Below are 25,021 nucleotides of genomic sequence, written 5' to 3' on the forward strand. Positions count from 1 at the left end.
GAGAGGCCAGGGAGTGCTTTTGCCCACCAGACCTTATTGTGAATGTGTAAATTTTATAGAGGTTGCTTCAGCCAACATCTGCCACTGCAATAATTCTGTTACTGTGTGTGAATGAAAAACATTTTAACAGTATGTTAATTTCAAAAGGCAGTCTGTTAAACAGACCTTCTCCTTGCAATGTTAAAAAGTTAAAATCAGAGTTGTGTGTCACTCTCTCACTTTTTGTGGTTGACTATGCCTCCTGTGGCAGTCATTTTGTGGTTGTCTGTGTTTCTTGTGAAAGACATTTTGTGTCAAAATGCCAAAGGTGTCCACAGGCTCAGAAATGTTAGGTTCCCCTGGCATCTGATGACAGAGCTGGCACTACAGTTGGTTGTAGGGACTAGTCCCAGGATTTATATTTCCACTGGGTCTGCTGTTGCAGGGGAGTAGTTGTTTTGAGGGGCTGTCTGTAAGTAATGATCAGTGTATCACTCCAGGTATGGACTGGGAAGTCAAAATGGCCCTGGAGCAAACCAGGCTCAGTGACTTGGAAAGAGCTACTATGACTCTATTTGCTCCTGGTTGACAGTACCCTGCCAGGTCATCTATTGGGAACTTTCCCTGTAAGTTAAATGGCCAGTTTAACACTGTCTTCCTGCCCCCTCCCCAAGTCTATGAGAGGGAATGTTCATCTAGGGGAGGCTGTAGATCTCAGTATGCTGGAGAACTTTTAGCTGTGAGCTATAGGTGACAAGGATTGCTTGGTCTGACCTATATAAGATGGAACCTGTCTAGCCCTATCATTTTAGGTCTCACTGACAGTTTCTAAGCACAAGAATAAACAGATACAAACAAGACAAAAATAAAAACAGAAACTCTCAGAAACATGTGAGGAAGCATTTCTACCCTGAACATTCAAGAATAAACTCTAAAGTTGTAGTTACAGTACTTCATAAGAAAAGCTTAAAGATAAGCTGGGGGAGGGGGCACTGCTGAGTGATATGCAAAACTGATATTATTTTGATTCAGCAAAATATTATTAGCTTAGTATACAAAGTCATTGTCCCTCAGTACAAGTTGTTGCCAATGCATCAACAATTGGATTATTATTATACACACATAATAATGTGTGTACAATCGATGTGTGTACAATCGATGTGTGTACACATCGATGTGTGTACAATGTGTGTACAATCGATGTGTGTACAATCGATGTGTGTACACATTGAGCTTCCATTCTGTGAGCCGCCTCGAGCCCTTTGGGGGTGAGGCGGCTTATAAATCTCATCATAAATAAATAAATAAATAATATTATTAATAACCCTGAGAACCAGTTTCAGATGAGAGGTGGAACTGAAAAACATAAATAAATAAAATATGTTTGTTGGCTGGGCAGCAAATGTTCTCTTATTTGCTTGGGAGAGAAAAAAGCTGTGATGTTGATCTGAATCATTCCTGACCATCATAAATGCGTATGTGTGGGAGGAGTTCTGAGTAGGTTTGCCGGCTTCCTGGAGGAAACATGTCAGGAGCAACTTTCTCTGTCCATTTCCACATATTAAGCTTCTACTAAGTGGACAGAATGCTTTTCTTCAGGCCTGCTGGCAATCATTTCTCTGAGTTCCTCTCTGCGGCAGAAGGTGTTAGGGGCTTTCCCGCCTTGAGTCAAATTAATGTTGCTAACAGGCCAGAAGAAAAGCGTTCTGTCCATTTAGTAGAAGCTTCCTGGAGGAAACATGTCAGGAGCCACCTCCTCTGTTCATTTCCACACATCGAGCTTCTATTAAATGGGCAGAACACTTTTCTTCCGGCCTGTTGGCAACCCTTTTCCTGAGTGCCTACCAAAATTAGTCGTGACTTATGTGGGGGCCTGGCCTTTGCCGTTATGTGCCCCTGTAATTTGTGTGTTCCTAATTCTTCCAAAACCACACCGACTCCTCAGCTCCTTGCAAGCTATTCCCGCCCTTTTGTGAACCCCGCACAACGCCTTGTCCTCCTTTTGCTGGGGAGGTGCTTCGTGTCCCACACGCCAGCTGCTCGACAAGACGGCTCCGGGTGTATTTGCTTTCCCCCTCCCAAGTCAGGAGGAGGTCAGCCTCGCTCGCTCGGGTCGTCGTCCTGCCGCCACTGAGAGCCTACCGCCAGAGGCAAAGGCGGCGGCAGCTCGGCCCCTTTAAGGCCGAGACTGGCGTAAGGCGATCCCGCAGTGAGTGCCAGCCTGTCGCTGCAGTAGCAAAAGCCTGTGCCGGGGAAGCGCCGCGCGTGGGTGTGAAGGGCTCTCCCCGCCGCAGGGACCCGCCAGAAAGGATGGGAGGGCACGGTAAGCCCTCAGGTGAGCGTCAGCCTCGGCGGGCGGGCGGGCGAACGGACGTGGGACAGGCAAGCGAGGGAGATTCCCTCGGGATAGCTGGGCGAGGGTCAGAGAAAGGCGGATAGGCGGACAGGCCTCTGGGCGGTGGGTTAGGAGATGCTCCTCGTCTGCCATTGTGTGCGCGGTGAGTGACAGCCCAGGTTGGGGAGGCTGGTGGCGAAGAGCTGCCGGTGGGAGCATCAATTGGGAGCAGGTCGGGGGCCGGGAGGACTCTTGTCTGCGGAGAGGTGAGAATGAGGGCTGTGATGCTAGCAAGGGAAGGGGGATCCCCATCCTCCAGCCCAGTACTTTTGTCCGTGAGTGGGAGCAGGATGAATGGAAAGCCGATAGCTGCAAACGAGCTCCCCCCCTCCCCGACCACGGGCACAGCTTGGGCCAAAGAGAAGCAGAACCTGTCGTTTTCCAGCTGCTAATGGGTGTTGACAAAGGGATACTGGGGTGGGCAATCAGATTTCCTGGGTGAGAGGACATCACTTCCTGAAGGGTCCTCAAGTTCCACAGCATCTCTTTTGCCTTCTTCCTCTCCCCACTCTGCCCCCAGATTTTGGAATGGTTTTGGGTCTTTTTTCCCTTCCCCCACTCCTGCCCCCATCCAGGCTGGTGTAGTGTAAGTTGTCACTTGTTCATTGAAAAATTGAGGGATTGATGCTCATCCGGCACCTGCTGAGGACTGGTACTGCATCTTCCGTGGTGGGTTTGGGAAAACATCTGGAAAAGAAAACCTGATTTCATTATATCCAGAGGTTTGAGTAAGCACAAGTAACACCAGGAGCCTGGCAGGAGGGACATGGATTCCAGCAATAGAGAGAAACCCTGATTGCCCCTTCTGTTCATTTGGATCTTCTTTTGGCTTGCACATGTTTTTTTATATGCTGTCAAAATGGCCAGTGTCTTTGAAATCTCACACTGAAGATTGAACCTTCTTCACACACACAAGCCTTTATTGGCATATAAAACAGAAGATTGAACCTGTATTTTAATGAGATGCTTTGGGACTGTTAGTGTTAAATATTCCATAGAACTTTTAACAGCAAAACAAAAAAACATTATGGGTCCTGTTACTTAGAGGGTACTGAAGTAGAACTATGGAGTGAAAAATAGTACAATGAAACCATATTATTTAATTGTGCTTGTAGCCTTTACAGCTTTAATTTGTGATGCATATTGTTCTGGAACTGTTGTGTTCTTGTTCCAATGGTCAGAGTTACTTTTATCATACTGAATTTCTGGTATGGTTGATTGTTCTTTGATAGTTCTCCATACTAATTCACCATTGTTCTTTGAAGCTTTACACCTCTTTTTGAAGGTTGCCTGTCTTAGATTGTGTTAAAAGAGAGACAATTCTGGTTTTGGACAAAGTGCACATAGTTCTCTCTTTTGTACTTAATGTGTAGAAGTGTAGTGTAGCTATTGCCAGTTTTTAATCCCATAAGGTTCAAGGGAAAGTGTTGAAGCGTATTGTAGATGGACACTGTAAATAGATTTTCCCATGATCAAGACATCTTTGAAGACATGAAAACAAAGCAAACTCAGAAGCTTATCACAACAAGGCATAAAAATATGTTTAGAATACACATTAATTTGGATTTACACATTAATTTGGATTTACAGAATGATCATTTATATATTTGGAGAGGTGTTTATAGTCCAAATACTTTGGTTAGGTTTCCATTTTCTTTGAAATGTATTTATTTCTTTGATGAGGTATTTACATTTGGTGAGGTATTTAGCTTTGACAGATTATGATTAGTTAGTTAGTACTGTAAATTGTATTTGCCTGTAAAACCTCTTCCTCATCCTTTGACTTTTCATTCTTGTAATCTCAGCATATATCATTTGTGCTGCATCCGTTTTATGCCATTGGCCGAGCTGCTTTGATACCTTTGCCTCAGTAGTAGTTGTGGTTTCTTTGATACTTTGGTGTGAGAGAGTGCATTGGCAAGCTTGTATCACCTGATTAAGGAAAACTCAGAACTCAAATTTCAAGGTTCATGAGTAGCATTAATATTTGATAACCTAGTGCAATTTTAATTCAAGGGTCATGTTGAATAACTAATCGTTTGGTCAAGTTGTTTTAGTAGAGACTTTTTTTGTGTGTTGACAACTGATTTAGGTGACCTCATGAGATTTTAAGGCAAGAGATGTTTGGAGGTGGTTTGCCTTTGCCTGCATCTGCACCACAACCCTGGTATTGGCTATTGTGGGTTTTCCAGGCTGTGTGGCCATGGTCTGGTACTTTTTGCTCCTAATGTTTCAGCTGCATCTACAGCTGGCATCTTATGAGGCATGCTATGATGAGATGTGTTTCTCTCTGTGACACAGTGTGGAGTGATTGAGTGGTGGGGTATACTTTGTGTCTACCTCACAGGTGGGAGAGGACTCTGAAAATGCCAGCCATAGTTGTGGGCAAAACGTTTGGATCAAAAACTACCAGACCATGCCCACACAGCCTGGAAAACCCACAACAGCAAGTTGATTCTAGCTGTGGAAGCCTTTGACAGTAACACCCTGGTATTCCTTAGAGGTTGCCCATCCAAATGCTAACTTGGGCCATCCCTGCATAGCTTTTGAGATCTGATGAGAGCAGGCTCAGCTGGGGCTATCCTGGCAGGGCAAAGACATATACATGCTTTTATAGTTTGCATTAATAACGTTCACAGTTTGTGCTGTGCAGGAGGAGTGTTGTTTATAAATTAAGCAATGTGTGATCTACATCCATAGAAATTAGGTTTAAACACTGTACTTTGTGGTGGCTGAATTTTGGAATTTTGAGACTGGGCAGTGAACACAATCCCAAAATGGCTGCTGTAGGAGGCTGAGCCAAGACAACACAACCTCCTCACTTTGCAAGAAAATTACAGAAGGGGAATGAAAGGGAATGGAAGGAAGCCTGCTGGTGGCAGGAGAAAGTGATTGGGGAATAAAAAGAAATGAAGATATTCCCAAGGTGGCTGGGTAGGAAGAGGGAAAAAATTGAATAAAAAGAAGGAAAGCCTGAAGGAATAGAACTACAAGCCTGGGTGGTCATCTGTCTCCGGATCCTCCAGTGACTCTGGCTACTACTGCAGCTGTGGAAAATACTTTCCTTTGAATGAGGGCAGCCAATGACAAGCCATGTCTTCCAATGGCCTTGCCCATTTTCTGAAAGGCTCAGTGGACGTACTGGTGCGTGTCTTGGTGCTCATGTGGGTGTCATGGGTATCACATGGGGAGAACCCTGCCTCACTTTGTCAGTAATGAATACTGACAGTATGTAATACAACCAATAGCATCTCTATAGTGAGCTGATTGAATTTTACAATCACCACATGCTGTATGTCTGTGGGTAAGTAGTAATTCTTCCTTGCAATACCTGTTTTTTCAGCTGTACTGGAGGAACTTCCTCCAACCTAAGGAGCCTTCCTCTGACTCAAGTGGCTCTTCTGCTGGACGAAGCAGAGCCACATTGGCTGGACGAAAGCTTCAAACTTTGTTCTGTGGAGTGGTAGGATAAATGTTTTCTTTATTATTGAAGCGTGTCCATTTGGTATGTGTGATGATATAGAACTGAGGCATCTCTGATGCATGCTTAATGTTACCTTTGACCTGCTGGATTTCGGTTTAACTTTTACTAATTAAAGTCTCATGTTGACTTCATGTTAGTTTGAAAATAAGGATGTTTAAGACCACAGTTGTACAGTTTTAGTATTGGGCATATGAGGTTCACACATCTTCAGCTGGCCTTGATAGCTAGCCAGAATCTGTGTTCATCTAAGACTTTGGCCATCTTCCACTGAGCTTTAGATGTGCTTGGAATGCCAATATTTACCACACACACACAGTCCACTATTTGTGTGCAAACCCTGTTGTGCTAAATTTGGAGTACCTCCAAACCCAACACAACTGAGCACACAGTGTGGGCTCTAGGGAGAGTCCAGAGCTCTTCCATAGATTCCACAGAAGGGCAGAAATTGGCACCAGATTACAAGATACACCTGTCATTGATGGACACAATAGTAGGTCCCTCTTAAGTATTTTGATTTGGAAGTGTATCTCACAAAATGGGCCAGACTATCTTGAGTGCAATGGACTATAATCTCATTAGAACTGAAGTTAAGACTATGATAATTTTTACAGTAATTTCACACAGTAGCTTGTGTACTTTGAGTTTAGGTAAACGAGAACCTAAAGTACTGCAAAAAAACAATAATAACATATATTGAATGTTGTGGATGTTACGTTGCAACATATAATGGAAAATAGCAGATAGCCCTGTTCAAGAAAGAACAGTAAATATACACATTGACTTAGCCAAAAAGGGGAACACTCTGCAGCATCTTTTGCATATATATTAAGATTCATAGCTTCAGAAAACAAATGTGTGAGTGAAACTATAATACACTGTAGATTAACAAAAAACTTTGTTTCTGATTACAGTTGAAACCTCCTTGGGTTTGCTGTCATTGAATTATCGGCTAAGATCAAGGTTATTTTAAAGAAGTAGATTGCATATGCATATGTTCTGACAACTCATAGTATATCTGCAGAGTATTACTATTAATTTCTTCTTTTCAGTTAAATTTCGGATTTGGCTTGGTGGAGCACTAGAGATCCAGGACTGATTTGCCAGATGAAAAAAATATTTTTTAAAGCAGCCAGGGTTTGGGGAGATTGGATATTTGGATTGGAATGGGTAAATCCTAACCTTTCTCCTTGTCATGTGGTTTTCTGGACTGGAATTGCTCTCCCATCCCCCAGTTAGTCCCAGTAAGGGAAAAATGAAAGGGGTGAGGAGTTAACATCCTGTGCCCTGCTCCATATTGCTCCAGCAGCTTTTTTTTAAAGTGAAGATACTTGGAGGTCTATTCATGGTTGTCTTGCATTTTGTCTTGTTGAACCTCTGTGTCTGAAATTTGCATGGGGAAATTAATGAAATAAGCAAAAAGTTATACATAAAGACTATGATTTTATACAAAGTACCTTGGACAATAGCCAACTTTAATTATAGTTGGGATTTCTTTTGTTTTTCTTAGTAAACAAAACCCACGCTTCTTGAAGAAATACAGCCTTATTTGTTAAAATTATTCAAAAACTTAGTTACAAACTGATACCAAGATCTATAACTTGAACCAGTCTTCTCATGAAATATACAGATACAAGGGAGTGTTGAGTGTTGTTCCTTATGGGCTTCCCCCCATAGGGGCTCTGAAATGTCTGTGTGCCTCAATATCCTCTGGCATTAAAACATCAGAAAACTGGATATTAAAACAGGACCCTTGAGTCTGGCAGAAAATTCTCTGGATGCTCATGGATGGGAGTCGCCTGCCTGTCTCAGTGCTCCAAGGAATGCATTAATCAAAGATCTTTTCTCAAATCTATCCATGAGTTCTGTCACGTCCATGTCCATAAATAATGACTCAAGTTTGCCAAACAATAATCTTCCTCCGCAGTATAGCCATCTCTAGTAATTCAGTTATAAATCCAGGAGAGGCCATCAATCCACTGCTCTGCCTTTCTCAGACCAGCCTTAGCCAGTATGCCACTAAGATAAGTCAGTCAGCTCAACAGGATTTTTCTGCTTTGCTTGTTCCCTTGCCTAATATTTGTATTTCTACTTTCCTTGCACACCCAGAAATTCAAATCCTCCAATAAGAAATTAGACCCAATCCCCAATGCAGATCCTAACTCTGCATAGATTTTTTGTCAATAACACAACTCTCCCACCAAAAACCAGGCAATGCTGAATGCAAAAACGGGGCAACTTACGCCCTCAGCCTTTGTAACTGGTTTTGCTCTTGAAATCATGGTAATTGGTACTGCCATCTGACCACTCCCACATCTGAGATCACAGAACCCTGTTTCCGGACCAATCTCTTGTACCCCCGGACTTAACCGCACCAGACTGTTCTCCTCAAGTCAGGCAATGAATGACTTTTTCTCCTTCCCTTTTCACTTCTCCATAGGCATCCCCAGTTAGACATTGACTCAAACCTACATAATTAGGACCATTTAAACTTACAAGGTGTATTCGGTTACAGTGGCCCACTATGATCTTTTTGCTGAGCAGTTAGCAGACAACATCTCTTTCATTATTTCAAGTTGGACTCTACGTTAGCAGTGACAGAATCAGATGCTGCCAAGGTGCCGGCTTCTTCAATTGTTTGGAATATTTTTCAGTTTATTCCTTCTGAGGATGTGGACAGGATCCTACCTACTTGCATGACCCTTGCTCTTTTTGGTTACTTAAATGTGTGGGGGCCAGGGTGCTGGCTGACTGAATCCAAGAAGTAGCTAATGTTTCCTTAAGAGAGGGGGTAGTCAAGTCATCCTTGAAACAGGCTGTGATGCATCTTCCTCTAAAGAAGCCTACTCTGGACCCAGGAGATCTCAATAATTATTGACCAGTCCCAACTGTTCTGCTCTTTTAATTTTAATTCCATACCTTATAGAAATATCTATACAATTACAATACAATTACAATACAAATCAACTGTTCCACTCTTGAGCAAGGTGATTGAACAGGTGGGGGCTGGGCAACTGGTAGCTTTCCTGGCTGAGGCAAATTGTTTATACTCTTTCCAAACTGTTTTTAGGAGTGGTTATAGGACTGAACATCCTTGGTTGCTCTTATGGAAATGGACCTGTGCTGGGAAATGGACAGAGGGAGCTCAACTCTGTTTATTCTACTCAATCTGTCTGTGACTTGGTACCATTAATTATGTTATCCTTTTGGGTAGCCTATTTGGACTGGGTTTGGAGGCAATGTTCTGTGATGGTTCCAGACCTACCTCGGAATAGGTTTCAGAAGGTGGTGCTTGAAAAGTTCTGCTCAGCTCCTTGACCTTTGGCCTGAGGAGTTTCTCAGAGTTCTTTCTTGTCCTCTGTGCTCTTTAACATCTACATGAAACCTCTGGGCGAGGTGATCAGATTTGGGTTGGGCTGTCACAAGTATATGGATGACATTATCTCGTACTTGCATCTGATCTCAGGGAGGCTGTGGAAATCCTGGACTAATTCCTGGAAGCAGTTTTGGAGTGGATGAAGGCTACTAAGCTGAAGCTTAATCCTGACAAAACAGAAATGCTGAGCAGAAGGTCCGACCCAGGATTTAAGGTGTCACCTGTTCTGAATAGGGCTGCGCTCTCCTTGAAGGAACAGGTTCAAAGTGTGGTGGTGCTCTTCGTCCCAGTCCTACTTCTGGATAATCAGGTGGCAGCTATAGCCAGGAGTGCCTTTTACCAGTGGGGTGTTGTGTGGTTTCCGGGCTGTATGGCCGTGTTCTAGTTGCATTTTCACCAGCATCTGTGGCTGGCATCTTCAGAAGATCTGATGGTAGTAAAACAAGTGGAATATATATACCTGTGGAATGTCCAGGGTGGGAGAAAGAGCCATTTGCCTGTTAAAAAGTGCAAAGGGTACAATTAGCAAGCTTGATTTGCATGTGTTCGGTGGAATCCACCCATTTAGCATGTGAATAACCATGAAGATAGCATAATCAATTAGTGAGGGCATCTGCATTGTAGTAGGCTGGCTTTTTGATCCCTTTGATTGCTTACTGCCTGGAGACATCCTTTGTCTGGGTGGTGTTCATTAGTCACTGACTTGATTCTAGTGTTTTTCAGTAATGGTAGCCAAATTTTGTTCATTTTCATGGTTTCTTCCTTTCTATTGAAATTGTCCATGTGCTTGTGGATTTCAATGGCTTCTCTGTGTAGTCTGACATAGTGGTTGTCAGAGTGGTCCAGAATTTCTGTGTTTTCAAATAATATTCTGTGCCTAGCTTGGTTTATCACGTGTTCTGCTATTGCTGATTTTTTCCGGCTGAATTAGTCTGCAGTGCCTTTCATGTTCTTTGATTTGTGTCTGGGCACTGCATTTGGTGGTCCCTATGTAGACTTGTTCGCAGCTACATGGTACGCAGTAGACTCCTGCAGAAGTTAGAGGATTCCTCTTATCTTTTGCTGAACGTAGCATTTGTTGAATTTTCTTAGTGGGTCTGTAGATTGTTTGGAGGTTAATTTTCATCATCAGTTTCCCTATATCAGTGATGGTGAACCTATGGCACAAGGGCCAGAGGTGGCATGGAGCCCTCTCTGTGGGCACGCACACACAGAGTTTGTCATGTGGGGGGCAGAAAATCACCCCCCCCACACACACACACATCTAGGCTGGCCTGGGCCTCTATGCGAGCACCACCGTGGCTGCTGCCCGAGGGGGTGGCGCAGAGGAGGCAGAGATGCTAGAGAGGCACAGAGCGGTGCGCGTGGGACTTGCTGGAGGCTACAGCAGGCTGGCTCCTGCTCGAGCAGGTGGGGTGGAGGAAGAGGGAGCCAACCGTTTTTTTCTAAACTGAAACCTCAGCATTCAGGTTAAATTGCCGGGTTGGCACTTTGTGATAAATAAGTGGGGTATGGGTTGCAATTTGGGCACTCGGTCTCAAAAAGGTTCGCTATCACTGCCCTATATGATCAGTGATTCCCTTAATGCAGACCTGGGCATTATACGGGCCACATCCGGCCCGCCGGATGACCCTGACTGGCCCAGCTGCCGTGCTGGGGAGCGAGGCGCCTTTGAAAGCCCCGCAGAAGCTGGTTGCCTCGGCTGCCGGCTTCTGCGGGGCTTTCAAAAGCGCCTCGCCCCCCTTCCTTTTGGCCCAGCCCTCCACAATATTTTCTGTTTCTTATGCGGCCCCATGGAAAAAATAATTGCCCACCCCTGTATGGTATGGTAAGAACACTTTCCCTCTGGGTGGCTGTTTATCTTTTTGCCTATGGTTTTTTCTTGGTTTTGCAGCTCTTCTGATGTCTGTAGTGGAGTAACCATTAGCCTGTAGAGCCCAATTTAGGTGATTTAGTTCGTCTTTAAAGATGTGGGGTTCACAGATTCTTTTTGCACAATCAACCAAAGTTTTTATTGTTCTCCTTTTCTGTCCCTGGGTGATGATTGGAGTTTTTATGTAGATATCTATCAGTTTGTGTAGGTTTTATGTGTACTGTGTGGCCCAATTGTTGGTTTGGTTTGCAGATGACTAAGGCCGTTTCCGCACGGGCAAAATATGACGTCGTCGCAACGGAAAAAGAAGCGTCAGAGCGAGAGCGTTCGCCCGCCGCAGCTGTACCAGCGTGAGAGTCGAATCGCCCAGTCAGCGCCGTCAGCAGCTAAACCGGCGCGAAGGCGGTGGCTATTCAGAAAACAGCTTAAAACCACTAACTTTCCCATGTGACCTTTCGGCGCCCTTTCGATCGCGGAACAGCCGCCGCGCGAGCTAAGCCGTCTGAAATGGCGTCCGGGACCTGCCGCAACCGCCAAGTCGCGCCAGGCGGAAACGCGTCATGCGAGCGCCCGCTTCACTTAAGCGCTTCACGTCGCGAACCGTCACATTTCTCGCACGGGAGCTCGCGGGCGCCACTGGCAGCTCCGCCTGTCTTATTGTCGAAACGCTTTTTTTGGGATGCGTCGCTTGAATTTCTGCGGCGTCATCCGGCCCGTCGCTAACTTTTGGCGCGTCGCGGAAACGGCCTAAGACATCTAGAAATGGTTGTTTTCCCTTGTTTTCTTTTTTCATAGTAAATTGGATGTTAGGGTGGATATTGTTAACATGGTCCAGAAACTGGTTTAGTTCTTCTCCATGACTCCAAATTGTGAACAAGTCATCCACATAATGGAACCATATAGTGCAGTGGTTCTCAACCTTCCTAATGCCGTGACCCTTTAATACAGTTCCTCATGTTGTGGTGACCCCCAACCCTAACATTTATCCATTTTACAGATGGAGAACACTGATGCAGAGAGTCTTAGACGACCCCTGTGAAAGGGTTGTTCGACCCCAAAGGGGTCTCAACCAACAGGTTGAGAACCACTGATATAGTGGGCTTTTTTTGGTGCTATTTCCAGGCTTGTTTCTCAAAGTGTTCCATGTAAAAATTTGCTATTACAGGGCTAAGAGGGCTACCCCTGGCTACCCCATCTCTCTGTTCATAGAATTCATTATCCCATTGGAAGTAGCTTGTGGTGAGGCAATGTTGAAACAGGGCTGTAATGTCTTTAGGGGAAATCTGGTTAATGAGTGCGATGGTGTCTCCTATGGGGACCTTGGTGAATAGGGAAACCATATCAAAGCTAACTAATTTTACATAGATATTTTAACTAGTATAGATTTACTACTGATTATTGACTTCTGGGAAGATTACCCCAGATTGCGCAATAAATAAAGTCAGGAAATGTCATTGTCACCACTCTAATTTTCACACTTCTTTTATAAATGATTGTCGATGGGTGGGTGGGTATCTTATTGTGTTGAGTTTTAATTTCCCAGTTCTTGCTTTCTTAGCTAGCGTCTAATATCTCATTTGGTATTACCACCAGTGTAGGAAACTCTTGTTTGAGAAGTGTCCCTTCTGTGGTAAAACTGTCCTGGAATGAGGAATAGATTTACTACTTAAAATTTACAATACAGGACAATTTTTGTAGGCAGAAATCTTTATGTTGAACTTGGCATGAGGTATACAGATGGATCCAGCTATGATTTTGCATTCTCCATTCCCTTACTATATAGTGCCTAGTTTTATTTTGGTGAGCCTCTTTTACACATCTGATTTGAGATTTTTGAAATATGCAGTTTAGCAGCAGTTTAACACCTGTGCAAACCTGGCACTGTAAGTAATGAAATTTTACATTAACTCTTGCAGCATCTTAAAGACTAACACATTTATTGTGACCTGAGCTTTTATCATCCAGTGTACACTTTGTTAGATGCATAAAGTATTACATGCAGAGAGATCATTATAAGTCTAACAAATAACATGAAATAAGCATAAACACTACAAAGTCGAAGGGTGGAGAGTTGCAAGGACAGTCCAGAACACTCAGCATTCCAAGACCCAAACATGTGACATTATATTTTGGAACATATATGAATACAATAACAATTCAAAAGTAAATTGGTGTATCATTCTCATCTGTTGAAGACAGGGCAAGATGATTAGTGTACATAACCTATAAAGAAGGATAATTACCTTTAATACTGTACAATTGTACTCTGTTCCTGTTGAGACCATATGTGCAAGTGCCAAATTTGCATGTGAATGCCAACGCAGCAGCTTCCTAATGAAGTCTTTGAAATTCTCTTGAACAGTACTATTTTAATCTATTATTGAATAGCCAAAGAAGTTGAAATGCTCTCTTACTGGTTTCTTATGGATTTCATTTTCACTGCTGATTTCTGTCCATTAGTTAGATGTCAAGTCTGGACAACTGAACAACATAACTGGCAGAAAGATATTGTTGGCATATGATAGCGCAGATCAAAAGAGTTTTTGGTACTACAGATTATGTCATTGAATCCCGTGTTGAATCCCGTGATGGTGTCACTTGAATGGATATGGGGACAGATCTGCATTGGAGTTGGTGGCAAGGGCTAGTTTCTTCTGTCTCTTTTTAGATAGTATATAGATGTTGGTGACTAATTACTTCAGGCTGCAGAACTTTCAGTGAAACCCCCACTCCCCAGGAGTTTTGAATGGGAAGCATCGTCTTCCTGAAAAGCTGATCCTTGATAATTCACGAAGGTTTTAGGTGGGAGTTATAGGGGATAATGATTGGCATTCTATCACTTCCCCTACTCTGTGCAAAGTGATTCTTGGGTATTTATCTGGTCTTGTCAGCCTTGTTCTTTACTTCTCGAATGAGGACTGTTTTTCAGGAATGCTTCAAGTCAAACACGTAGGAACAGGGATAGTTGTATCTTAGAGTTATTGTAGACAATGGATCGTGTATGTTATGTTCTGGATGGGAGCCAGAAGCAGTAAAATTAATGGTTGACTAATTTCCAGTGTGAAGTAATGTTTATATTCCATACAGTAATTTCAGGAAAGTGAACCGGTTACATATGGTGGTCTATTTGAAGGCAACTATGTTGGTACCATTGACAATATTATGTGAGAAAAACTTGCTTATCATGAGCTGGGACTGGGCAAGGGAGGGGTTGTGGCTTAGTGGAAGAGTATCTGCTTCATTTGCAGAATGCCCGAGACAGAGGCGGAGCTAGGGGAAATGGAGCCCGGTGCAAAATCTGAGTTTTGCAGTCGCCCCCCATGTTCGTTTGTGTTTTTTGTATTTTTTAGTGTTTTTTCAGTTTTTGACCTGCAGGTGGCGCAGTTTTTAGGCTAGCAGCACCAAAATTTCAGGTTATCTTTAGGAGACTCTCCTGATGATACCACCCAGGTTTAGTAAAGTTTGGTTCAGAAGGTCCAAAGTTATGGACCCTCAAAGTGTAGCCCCCATCTCCTATTAGCTCCCATTGGAAACAATGGGGGATGGGGCACCCCCTTTAGGAGTCCTTAACTTTTGACCCCATGAACCAAACCTCACCAAACCTGGGTGGTATCATCAGGAGAGTATCCTAAAGTTACCCTGAAATTTTGGTGCTGCTAGTCTAAAGACTGCGTCCCCTACAGGCCAAAAACTAAAAAACACTTAAAAATACAAAAAACAAACCTGAATTTTTTCGCCCCCTATTGCACGCCGGTGCAACATGCACCCCCTGGTCCCCTTGTAGCTTCACCTCTGACCTGACATCTTGGCATCTCCAGTTAAAGAATCAGGTAGCAGGTGATTTAAAAGTCCTTTATTCGAGGCACGGGAAAGCTGAGTAGATAATATTGATCCTGATGAACCAAAGATCTTATTCACTATAGGGCAGTTTCATGCGTAACTATGGAAGGAGGAAAACGTTACTCATGTTTTTACAGATTTTGCTCATACAAGTTCTGAAGGACACCTCAATTACTGTGGCATAAATCTTTTCTTTTGAGACTGCTGCACATTTTAGACTATTCATTCATACAATTAGAAAAAGATTACTGATTATCTGGTCCAAAGCCCTGCCTAAGATAAGATGTATAAATTGAAATCACCCATAATGTATGCATATTCAGCTGTCTATAGCTAATAATGACATGTGGCCCATCTGCAGATTTCTAAATAGGAGTTCAGGGCCATACCAATGCTAAGCATATTTTCCTTGGGGGACTTCTTAAGCTTGCAGAAAAATCTGAACATGCACACGCACACACACACAAGGTGTGTTGAATTCCCCTCAAAGTGAAGCACCCACACTTACTTTTAGAGCTGGCAATGGTGGCCACAGGCTCAGCTCCAGCTCCCAGCCACTTCTGCCACTGCACTCAAAGGTGGGGGGTGGGACTTGGAGCCACACCAGACTTGGCAATGGGAAGGGGAGATGTAATCTCATTGATGTAACTAGTTGTGATCATCAGTGGCAATGCCCAAAAGACATTAAAAGCCATAGAAGAAAGAGGCAGTGTAGCAACAATGACAGCCATCCCAACAGCATTCCTAAGCAAATGTTTATCCACTTAATAGTCACAATGCTGGTAACAAAAGCCCTTGGCATTTCTTTTCATATCCATAACAAGAACAAATATTTAGAAAGGGAAGCCATTTGGATGTCAAAAGATACTACAACTGAAAACTCACAAGACCTGTCTGGTAGCTCAAATGGTGGCAGGGGAACAGTATGACAGTTGTATGTTTTGAGTTTATCCCTGGGAGATATATATGTGAGCCTCCCAAAAGCAAAAATGAAAAGTCAGGGCTTCCAGCCATTAACAATAATTTTAACTTTACAAAAGCAAGCAACTGGGCTAGAACTGAGGCCTCATCCTCCAGGCAGTGCAGATAGGTTTGTGGTGGTGCTTTTGGGATCTTCCATAGGTGCAGTCGATGTCATCCCCTGTTGATCAGCCAAGGAATCCCAGCCATATAACTTGTGTTGAATGGGTTATATGTGAAGCGGTAATGGAAAAGCCATTGGGCCAATTACACAGTGTCAGCCTAACCTACCTCACATGGGATGCATCTGGTAATGCATCCCTATATCTAAACAAGGTTTTAAAGTTTTAATGTAAACATTACAGGTTAGCTGTTTCAGCCATCCTAGGTAAAGTTTATATTTAGAAAGTTCAAGACTGTCCATCACTATTGATTGTTCGGTTGGCATTTTAGCTGACATTGTCATAATTTTTTAAAAAGCATTTTATGGCATACGAGCTAGCTGACATTGGCTAAAATAAGAGGGTGGGGCTTTTGTCAGAGCTATATATTTAGTGTAGCTTGCAAGTGAGAGACATTGTTTCCCCAACTGAAGAAGCATCACTACAACAAAATGTCAGTAGGTAAGTTAAGCAGCTGTATGTTTTCAGCAGCGAGGTGAAGCCGCTAAGGTTCTAGATGGTTCTTTTCATTATTCAGGGACAGGTTAGCTCCAACTTAAACAATTTGGCTGTTAGTTCAAAGGCATTACAAGACATCACAGGAACTTTGGCAATTTCTGCACGGCCAGCTGTGCAGGGGTGCATCGGCAAAGTTCACGTCGATGCACCCCCAGGGGCTGTTCACATGAACGGCCCCACTGGATCCACAGCCAGCGACGCAGCCTTCACAAAGGCTGCACCGTTCCCGAACGCCTCCTACCTCCTGCCGCCTTCCGTCACTCTGTGGAGGCCAGGGTTTATGCCCCTGTGTCCAGAGCGATGCCTCTGGGGTCAGAGGCCAGGAGGCGTGTCCCCTGGCCTCCACAGAGTGATGGAAGGTGGAAGGAGGTAGGAGGAGTCTGGGAGCGGCGTGGGAAATACGCTGGCTTCCACCTGGTTCCGTTCGCTTGGCACTGGATGGAAGCTGGCGTTTTCCAAAAACCTTGCTCCGGGAGCAAGGTTTAAAAACACCATTTGGGGGGAGAGAGCGACACTGCATCGATTCTGCAGCAGCGCCTGTGTGAAGGCTTCCCCCAAAATGGTGTTTTACCAAGCCGAAATTTTGACCTGTGCAGAAACAGCCTTCCAGAAGCCCTCAAGCAAAAGAGGAAGCAAAAGGCTACTGCTCTGATAGAGACAGATGAAGAGAAGGGCTGTAGAGGGATAAAGCCTCAATGATTTTTGGAAGCAGGATAATCAGCAGACTTTCTTAATTCATTTAATAAATCTAGGCCTTTCCCGGCTACCTACTCCAAATCCCCCTGGTTGTGTGTAGGAATTTCTCTGCCTTATGTTTATACTGTGGTAAACATGGCCCAAGTAAGGCATTTTTATGAGTGCAGATATTTAGAAAAAATTAAATTTATTTATAATCAAATTCATTGGTTATAAAAATAAAAAGCATAAACTATTTTTTTTGGTTATAAAAATAAAAAGCAAAAACCCTAGCATCTACTAAGGAGAGAGCATCAGAATAGTGTAGTTGTTGGAATGTTTCTATGAAAACTACTCTACAAACTTGGGCCAGCCTACTCTCAGTCTAACCTCATAGGGTTGTTAGGATAAAATGGAAAAGGAAAAACCATGAATGCTGCCCTGAGCCCCTGCTGCCCTGGCAGAATGGCAGGATAAGGACATTACCTGTGCACCCAGAAGTGCCATCAGCCCATCTCTGTGGAGACATCCAATACCCTTTATGTGGGATACCCTATTCCTATATATTTAGTAACAATAGAATTTTATTATAATTCTTCTTAATTGTGTATGACAGATCAAATTCTGGGTGGTTGTATGGCCTGTATACTGATTCTTTTGTTGGAGGCCTTGACAGATAATCAGGAGATAAACAGAACTCCAGATTATCTGTCAAGGCCTCCAACAAAAGGATGCCTCAGTGGTATCTTCCTCTTCCCCCTAGAGATCCCCCTTGTTCAAGTTTGGTGCTTTGTCCTTTCGTGACCAACTGCACCAGTGGACTTCAGATTTCTAGTAGCTGTTATTTGAAGCCCCTGAGACAGAGTATGGTGAGGGGTTTTTGAAAGACAATTATTTGTTCATCTGTCCCTTGCTGTTTTGCCCTTCTTGAGTGTTGGAAGATCCTTGTTTGTGAAAAACTGGCTCAGTGTTCACTATCTTAGAGGAGAATTCTTAGATGAAGAAGGGGTGCCTGAAGATTTTCTGTGTGCTGAAGTAGGGACTTCGTTTGTAGGTTGAAGTAAATCATGATTATTTGGCGACAAACGGACAAAATTCTGTGTGATTGTGCAGACACTCCTGAGGGGAAAGTTCCCATCCCAAGACTGTCCATCAAGCAGGCCCTTCAACACAATCCAAAAGTGTTATGTTTTTCAGGTGTTGTGCTATTATTAAAAATGCTGGACAATTATTTGCCAGTGAGCACAGCTTTGCCCTGGACATCTTCCCTCTGCCCACGGCCAACCTTCCCACTCCCATGTTGCCAGCTGCTTTAAGTCACAGAAAAGAAGCTCATTCACACAGGCTTAGCCAAAATGGACTGACCTCTAATTCTCATATTGATATATTGATATAATAATAACAACAGCAACAACAGAGAGTGCTTGGAAATAGCAAGCCTCTGTGTCCTCCAGTGGCAGCAACAATAGCAGCAGGAAGTCTGTGTGTGGAGGGGAGGGACAGAGAATATCAACTCTAGGATGGTCCCCTTCTGTGCTCTAAGGAATTGCTTTGCCTCTTTCTTTCTGTGTGTGTGTGTTACAATATTAATACAACTGCAATCACAGGTATATCAATATAACAGCAATTTAAAGGACTTTGACAAAGCACTTTAACTTGCAACTACCAAGTGTGCTGAGATCTGTGCTTTTAAGAGGGAGGTAATGGGCAGAGTTAAGAGAATCAGGAAAAGCAGAGACCCATTGAGATTTCAGCAAGCAGCTGTGGGGCAGACAGTGAATGGCTCCTCACGTATAAACACAGAAACGTAAGGAGACCACACTACAGGCCCACTGTGCAGCTAAAAGGCCTGAGGTAAGTGTTCCATGTATAATGGGCCAGTCAAGTACCAATTGGGGGTTGGCAACCATAAAGCAGACTGGTTTCTTTAATGTTTTGTGGTAGCCAATTAGCTGGGTATAGCTTCCTTTTACACACACACACACCTGCCCTAGGGCTTTCTAAAGGGCAAACTATGGGTTCATTATCTTTACTGTTGATTTAAGAATCAGGATGGTTGTTGCTTTGTGTGCATTTCACCATTGAGCAGCTGCTCACCTGTGAAACTCTGTTTGCTTTTTGATAGGCTGAAGAATGATGGCGGTCTCCAATAAACTCATTCTGGGAGTTGGTGTTAGTAGTTTTGCTATATTTCAACTTCTCTTCCATGTAATAAGTTCTTGGCTGTCTGCACGTTTAACTTGCGGTTTTAATAATCTTGACCAAAACAAGAAGATTGAATGGAATTCAAGGTAAAGTTTATAAATAGTAGCATCCTACATGGAATGAAAATAAATTATTACAAATGTATAATCTTGTATTTAGAAAATTCAGAAAGTCTTTTGTTCTGCCTTTTGTGAGGTCTAGTATATTTTTATTCTTATTACCCTGAATAAGTGCATGCCACCTGATCTGAATAAGTGCATGTCACCTGTGGTTTGTACCATATCTAGCATAACCTTTCTTTTTCTTTCTTTTTCCCATTCCTTTTTATAGCCCACATGTTGCACTATAGTATTTTAGTGGGAGAAACCTCATAACCTACTATGAAAGTAAATTGCTTATTATAATTGCAATAGTTACTGCTTTGAATACATGTTTTATTTTGACATGGTAAGTCATGGAAAAACAGAGAATATAGTGAGATGTATACATGTTTCTCACTGCTGCTGTAGTTCCAAAATAAATGGGCATTAGATCTTTTCCTCTGCCATCAATGAGCATTCTTTAACAGAGAAGCACTGCAGAATGTTAACTTTCTGATAATTTAACATTCCTTAGTATGAGCCAAAAAGATATTTGAATGTAAAAACTGAACAAGCATTCCTCCTGAAATAATGAACAGCAAATTACTGTGACACACCAAAAGATATTTTCTTTCTATAATTTTTGTTCCTTTGAAATAGCCAATTACAGGTTCTAATTTATTAAAGACTCTGACTCCATTCCAAAGACCTCTGTAAGCTCTTGATGCATGCATGGGGCCTTTGTGTATAGAAGAAGCTCTGCTGCTGCCATTAAACCAAATGAAGAAGCACACAGTTATTACATGTTCACAGATCTGCTAAACTGAGGCAAATTTTTCTCTGTGATGCTTTAGTGCTGTAGCTCTTCAAGCTGGTAGCACTTTAGTCACAAACAGTTTTATTCCAGGACAGGTTTTCATGAGTCAGAACGCACTTTATCAGATGCGTGAAGTGTAAATATTCAAAAAGTAGTCCACCCACAAAGACTTGGAGAGGGCATCTCATTTCCCCCTCCCTCACCATTTCCTTTGTTCTAATTCTTGAATGCTTCCATAGCCTCTTCCTTGTCCTGCTTCCATCTCTCCTTCCCACTCAGTAGCCAGCCTCTTTTATCTCACTGTCTCTAGTTTTCCCTCCCCCGACAGCCTCTGCTGGGAAAACTATGGCCCAGTTGCACTGTTCCAGTTGCTGGGCTAGGGCCAGTTACATGGTGCTGGCTGAGTTGAGGTCAGCTGAAGGGTACCCAGTTGCACCATAGTGGTGCACCTGACTATCCCCTATAATATCCCCCTTTCTACACTATTTCCTCTTTTACTCCTCCTGGCATCCCCCATATTCTCAACTTTCCTGGCTTCTTTTGTTCTTCTTTCCCACCAAGGATGTAGGTAAGGGGGAGTCCTCGGGTTCAAACCCCCCATTACATGTCCGAAGCACCGCCCCCCCGTTTGTGGTTTTTTTTTGTATTTTTAGTGGGTTTTTTTGTTTTTGACCTGCAGGGGCGCAGTTTTTAGGCTAGCAGCACAATTGCAGGGGTTTTGGGGGGGACACTCCTGATGATACTACCCAGGTTTGGTTAGGTTTGGTTCAGGGGGTCCAAAGTTATGGACTCCCAAAGGGGGTGCACCATCCCCCATTGTTTCCAATAGGATCTAATAGAAGATGGGGCTACACTTTTGAGGGTCCATAACTGGGTGGTATCATTAGGAGTCTCCTAAAGATACCCTGAAAGTTTGGTGCTGCTAGCTTAACAATTGCACCCTTGACAGCAGGCACCCCCAAAATTTCCCCAGATTCTCCTTTAAAATCCACCCCCTTCAGCATGGATTTAAAGGGAGAATCTGAGGTCCCCAGTTTAAACATTGAAAGTGATGCTGTTTCAGAGTGGGGGAGAATCCACCTCAAAACAGCATCACTTTCAATATTGTTTTAGCTGGGGATCCCAGATTCTCCCTTTAAGGTGGATTTAAAAGGAGAATTTGGGCTCTCTAGTTTAAACACCATTAAAAGTGATGCTGTTTGGGGGTGAAGTCCAGCATTAGAGCAGCTGCCCATGGGGGGGGGGACTCAGATTTTGCATTGGGCTCCATTTTCCCTAGCTACACCTCTGCCCAGAGGGGAGGGCAGAAGGGGCTGCCGGCTGGGAGCCCAGCTGGGGGGGGGGGCTAGGGAGGGCAGGGCAGAGGAGTCTGCTGTCCCCGGCCTTGGAGAGCTGCTTTTATAACCACTGAGACCGGGACGGGGCTTGTGGAGGCCCCGCCCCCAACCCCCCATAAAAAATCTATACCTATGTCCCTGTTTCTCACAAATCAACTTACTTTTTATCAGTTTCCAAATTTAAGTATCCACAGACATGGCATATTGAGAATGTTATATTGATGAGTGGGGATCTCCAAAGACTTGCAGGGGGCATCTAATTTCCCCCTGTCCCACAATTTCTTCTTTCCCTTTCCTGAAAGCCCCCCTAGCCTCTTGTTTTTTCCTTCCTGCTCACCCAGTATCCAACCAACTTTTCTGTCTACATTTTATCTCCCTCCCACCTTCAGCTATATTTATTTACTACATGTACAACCCACTTTTCTCCACAATGCGGACTCAAAAGAACTTACATCATTCTCTTTAATTACATCTTCACAACAACCCTGTGAGGTAGATGAGGTTGAGAGTATGTGAGTGACTCAGGGTCATTAGTGAGCTTCCATGGCAGAATAGGGGTTTGATTCTGGATCGCACAGAGCCTAGTTTGACACTCCATCCATTGCACCAAGGACTGATAAGGATAGGCAAGTTGTTACAATGAGAAGCCAGTTTAAAACCAAGATCTATTTAAAAGAGCAATTTACTCAATAGTGGATGAGGGTCCCTCTTAGTTGCTGATAGACTAACAAAGCAGGATTAGGTGTCATCAGCTGGGAATGGTCCTCCTCACCCACTCTGGGTAGGTAGATTATGCTTTTTATTGGATTTTATTTTTAACTAGCTTTTTAAAAAAAACATCTCTTCCCACCTTTCTTTGCAGCCTTTCATATAAATTTATCAACCTTTTGATATACGCTTCTTACATCTGTTGAAGTGAGCTCTGACTCATGGAAGCTGATGCTGGAATAAAGTTTGTTTCTTTAAAGAGTGCTGGACCCCTGTTTTAGTTTGCTGCTATAGACTAACATAGCTGCCCATCTGGAATTGGGTTATTTGTTTAGAAAGTATCTGAACACAACTAACAGCCCAAAAAAGAGGGCTGCAACGGCCGGGGATGGTGCTGCTGCCACACCGCCGCTTTGCCTCCAGAGGGGATTCAGGTTGTGTTGGAAGGCAGCAAAAACAAGAAACCCCCCCAGCTGTTGGGAAAATCCTCCATAGCTCAAAACAGATTTATGTCACATTTTTGGGTATTTGCCCGCAACACTGGTGCATTTACTACTCAGCGCAAGGCTGCACCAATTCCAGGAGTCCTTTTGCACGCCCCTACCCCGGATTGGGCTGCCCGTCACTTTAATTTTCTGATCCTTGCAATAATCAGTTGATACAATATCTGCAGGACATTTTTCACTGAAATACTATGATGATCAGAATATAAATCTCAATGACTGATCTAAGCAAATACCAAATGATCACTGGATGTTCCCTTTTGGTGTCATCTTCCCTTGTTTGCAGAGGGGCCATGTAGTTAAGTCTACTCCTAGTTGTCCACTGAAAGAACTCAGTGATGGCCTTAAAACTGTGTGCCTTTTAGAACAGTTTATCTAGCCAGCATTCAGCAACCATCACAAGTTAATAACAATTGAATCACATGTGTAGAATCAGCACTTTGAAATAACACATCAGAGCACAAGCTATAGTTTTTCTATCACTTTGTATACCAGATTAAATAAGATTTTCCTTTATTGCTTTTTCAGCAGATTTGATTTTCCTTATTGTAACTGAAAATGTATAAAAATATCTACTTTAAATTGCAGTTTTCCATTTTTAGATTGGTACAGCCAGAACATTCCTAACAAGACTGTTTTTGCCTCTTTTTAGGACAGTATCGACATTCCATGCCTTGGTGGTTGGACCATTTTGTTTCTATATTTTATTATACGATGAAGCTGTTAATGCTGACCATGTATGGTAAGGGAGATCCTGGCTCATGAATCCATTTTCCCTTCTTTCTTTTCCTTACCCTACTTATTCTCAAAACAGTTAAGTGTTAAATGGAGGAAAGGAGAATGATGTAAGCAGCTTTCGATCCCCGTTGGGGAGAAAGGTGGGGTATAAATGAATTGAACAAGTGGATCAAATTGTTTTAAAGCTTCTGCAGATCTTTACCAGTTGAAGAACATGGTTTCTAAAATGTTCACATTTGTGTGATTATAAAGTAGAGATGGAGGGTGAGATCTTCTGAGAATTGTGTTCATAATGCTAAAAATTTTAATCCCTAGATAACAATAACTGTCAATTAAACATATAACTGTTTCTTGCACAGTTTGCAAATAATATGACTCATGAACTGGAGTGAGTAAAAGGAAACTGTTGTAGCATCAATAATTAGACAACAGTACACTGTTGGTAAATCCGGTTGATTATTAATTATTTTAATTGATTTCCTGTTCAGAATAGTGTTTGAGGCCATTTATTTCCTCCAAAACGTGCAAAACAAGACTGTCTCTAGAAAATAAATATTGCTATGAATACTGCTATGGATTTCAACTGAAAGTAGTACAAAAGAAAAGTGACTGGAATAAATCTGAAGCAGCTCAAGTGACTTGGTCATCAGCAACACTTTCCTACAATTAACTATATTTTCTAACTCCTTTATGGGGGTTTTCCCAGTCCCAATCTCCTTCTGATGTCAGTTGCAGACTCCCCTTTGGTTGATGATGGAGCCCAAGAAAAGAAAATCTTAAAACTATTTCAGTTTCTTCATTGTCAAGCTTAATATTGTGTAATTCCCCAGTCTTCTTGATGTTCAGTTGCAATCCTGGTTTGGCACTTTCTGCAGCAGTACTCTTTTCAAGTCTTCGCTGTTTTCTGCCAGTAAAATAGTATCATCTGCATGTAACCTGAAGATACAGAAGTTTAAAAGAAATCTTCCTTCAATTTCTCTATAACTTAAAAATAGTTAACTGCAGCTTAAAGCATCTGATTGAACAGGAAGAAGGGTTAGAAGTCATATTGATTCCTTTTAACTTGATGTCCTTTTCTAATACAGGAAAAATATAGCTGATCCCTGCATCCCAACATCCAAATTAATATAAATATTAGCAAGTAAAATCCAAGATTCTGTAACAGTCTCTAATGATTCTCTGATGAAACATTTGCCGTGAAATTTCAAGCTTCTTTCAGTAACTCAAAAGTTGTGGACTTTTTAAAGAAGCATGTGGTGGTTCATATCCATGGCCACTTACCTGCGGTGTTTGTGCGTTAAAATTTCTAGTGTAATCTGGTTTCAAAGTAGGCAGTATAAGACATTTAAGCTTCATCTATCCTGTAAGGATTTT

At 42.8% G+C, this 25,021-nt stretch overlaps 1 protein-coding gene across 13 annotated transcripts in view; it reads left to right on the top strand.

Moving 5' to 3' along the window:
- TLCD4 (TLC domain containing 4) overlaps nt 1-25,021 on the top strand; it is an 80,140-nt gene that overhangs the window by 32,714 nt on the left and 22,405 nt on the right. For 4 of the 13 annotated variants that reach the window (XM_048497001.1, XM_048497006.1, XM_048497002.1 and 1 more), the window contains exons 2-3: nt 19,385-19,550; nt 23,562-23,651. In XM_048497001.1, the coding sequence (XP_048352958.1) occupies nt 19,393-19,550; nt 23,562-23,651 (248 nt within the window). In that variant the 5' untranslated portion in view covers nt 19,385-19,392. Of the gene's footprint in view, nt 1-2,064; nt 2,315-2,457; nt 2,478-2,560; nt 2,581-5,717; nt 5,838-19,028; nt 19,114-19,384; nt 19,551-23,561; nt 23,652-25,021 lie in introns of those variants that run through there. The other 9 variants (XM_048496998.1, XM_048496999.1, XM_048496996.1 and 6 more) reach the window with 8 other exon arrangements.

The sequence above is a fragment of the Sphaerodactylus townsendi genome, linkage group LG05 (genome assembly GCF_021028975.2).
Source record: "Sphaerodactylus townsendi isolate TG3544 linkage group LG05, MPM_Stown_v2.3, whole genome shotgun sequence".
NCBI lineage: Eukaryota > Metazoa > Chordata > Lepidosauria > Squamata > Sphaerodactylidae > Sphaerodactylus > Sphaerodactylus townsendi.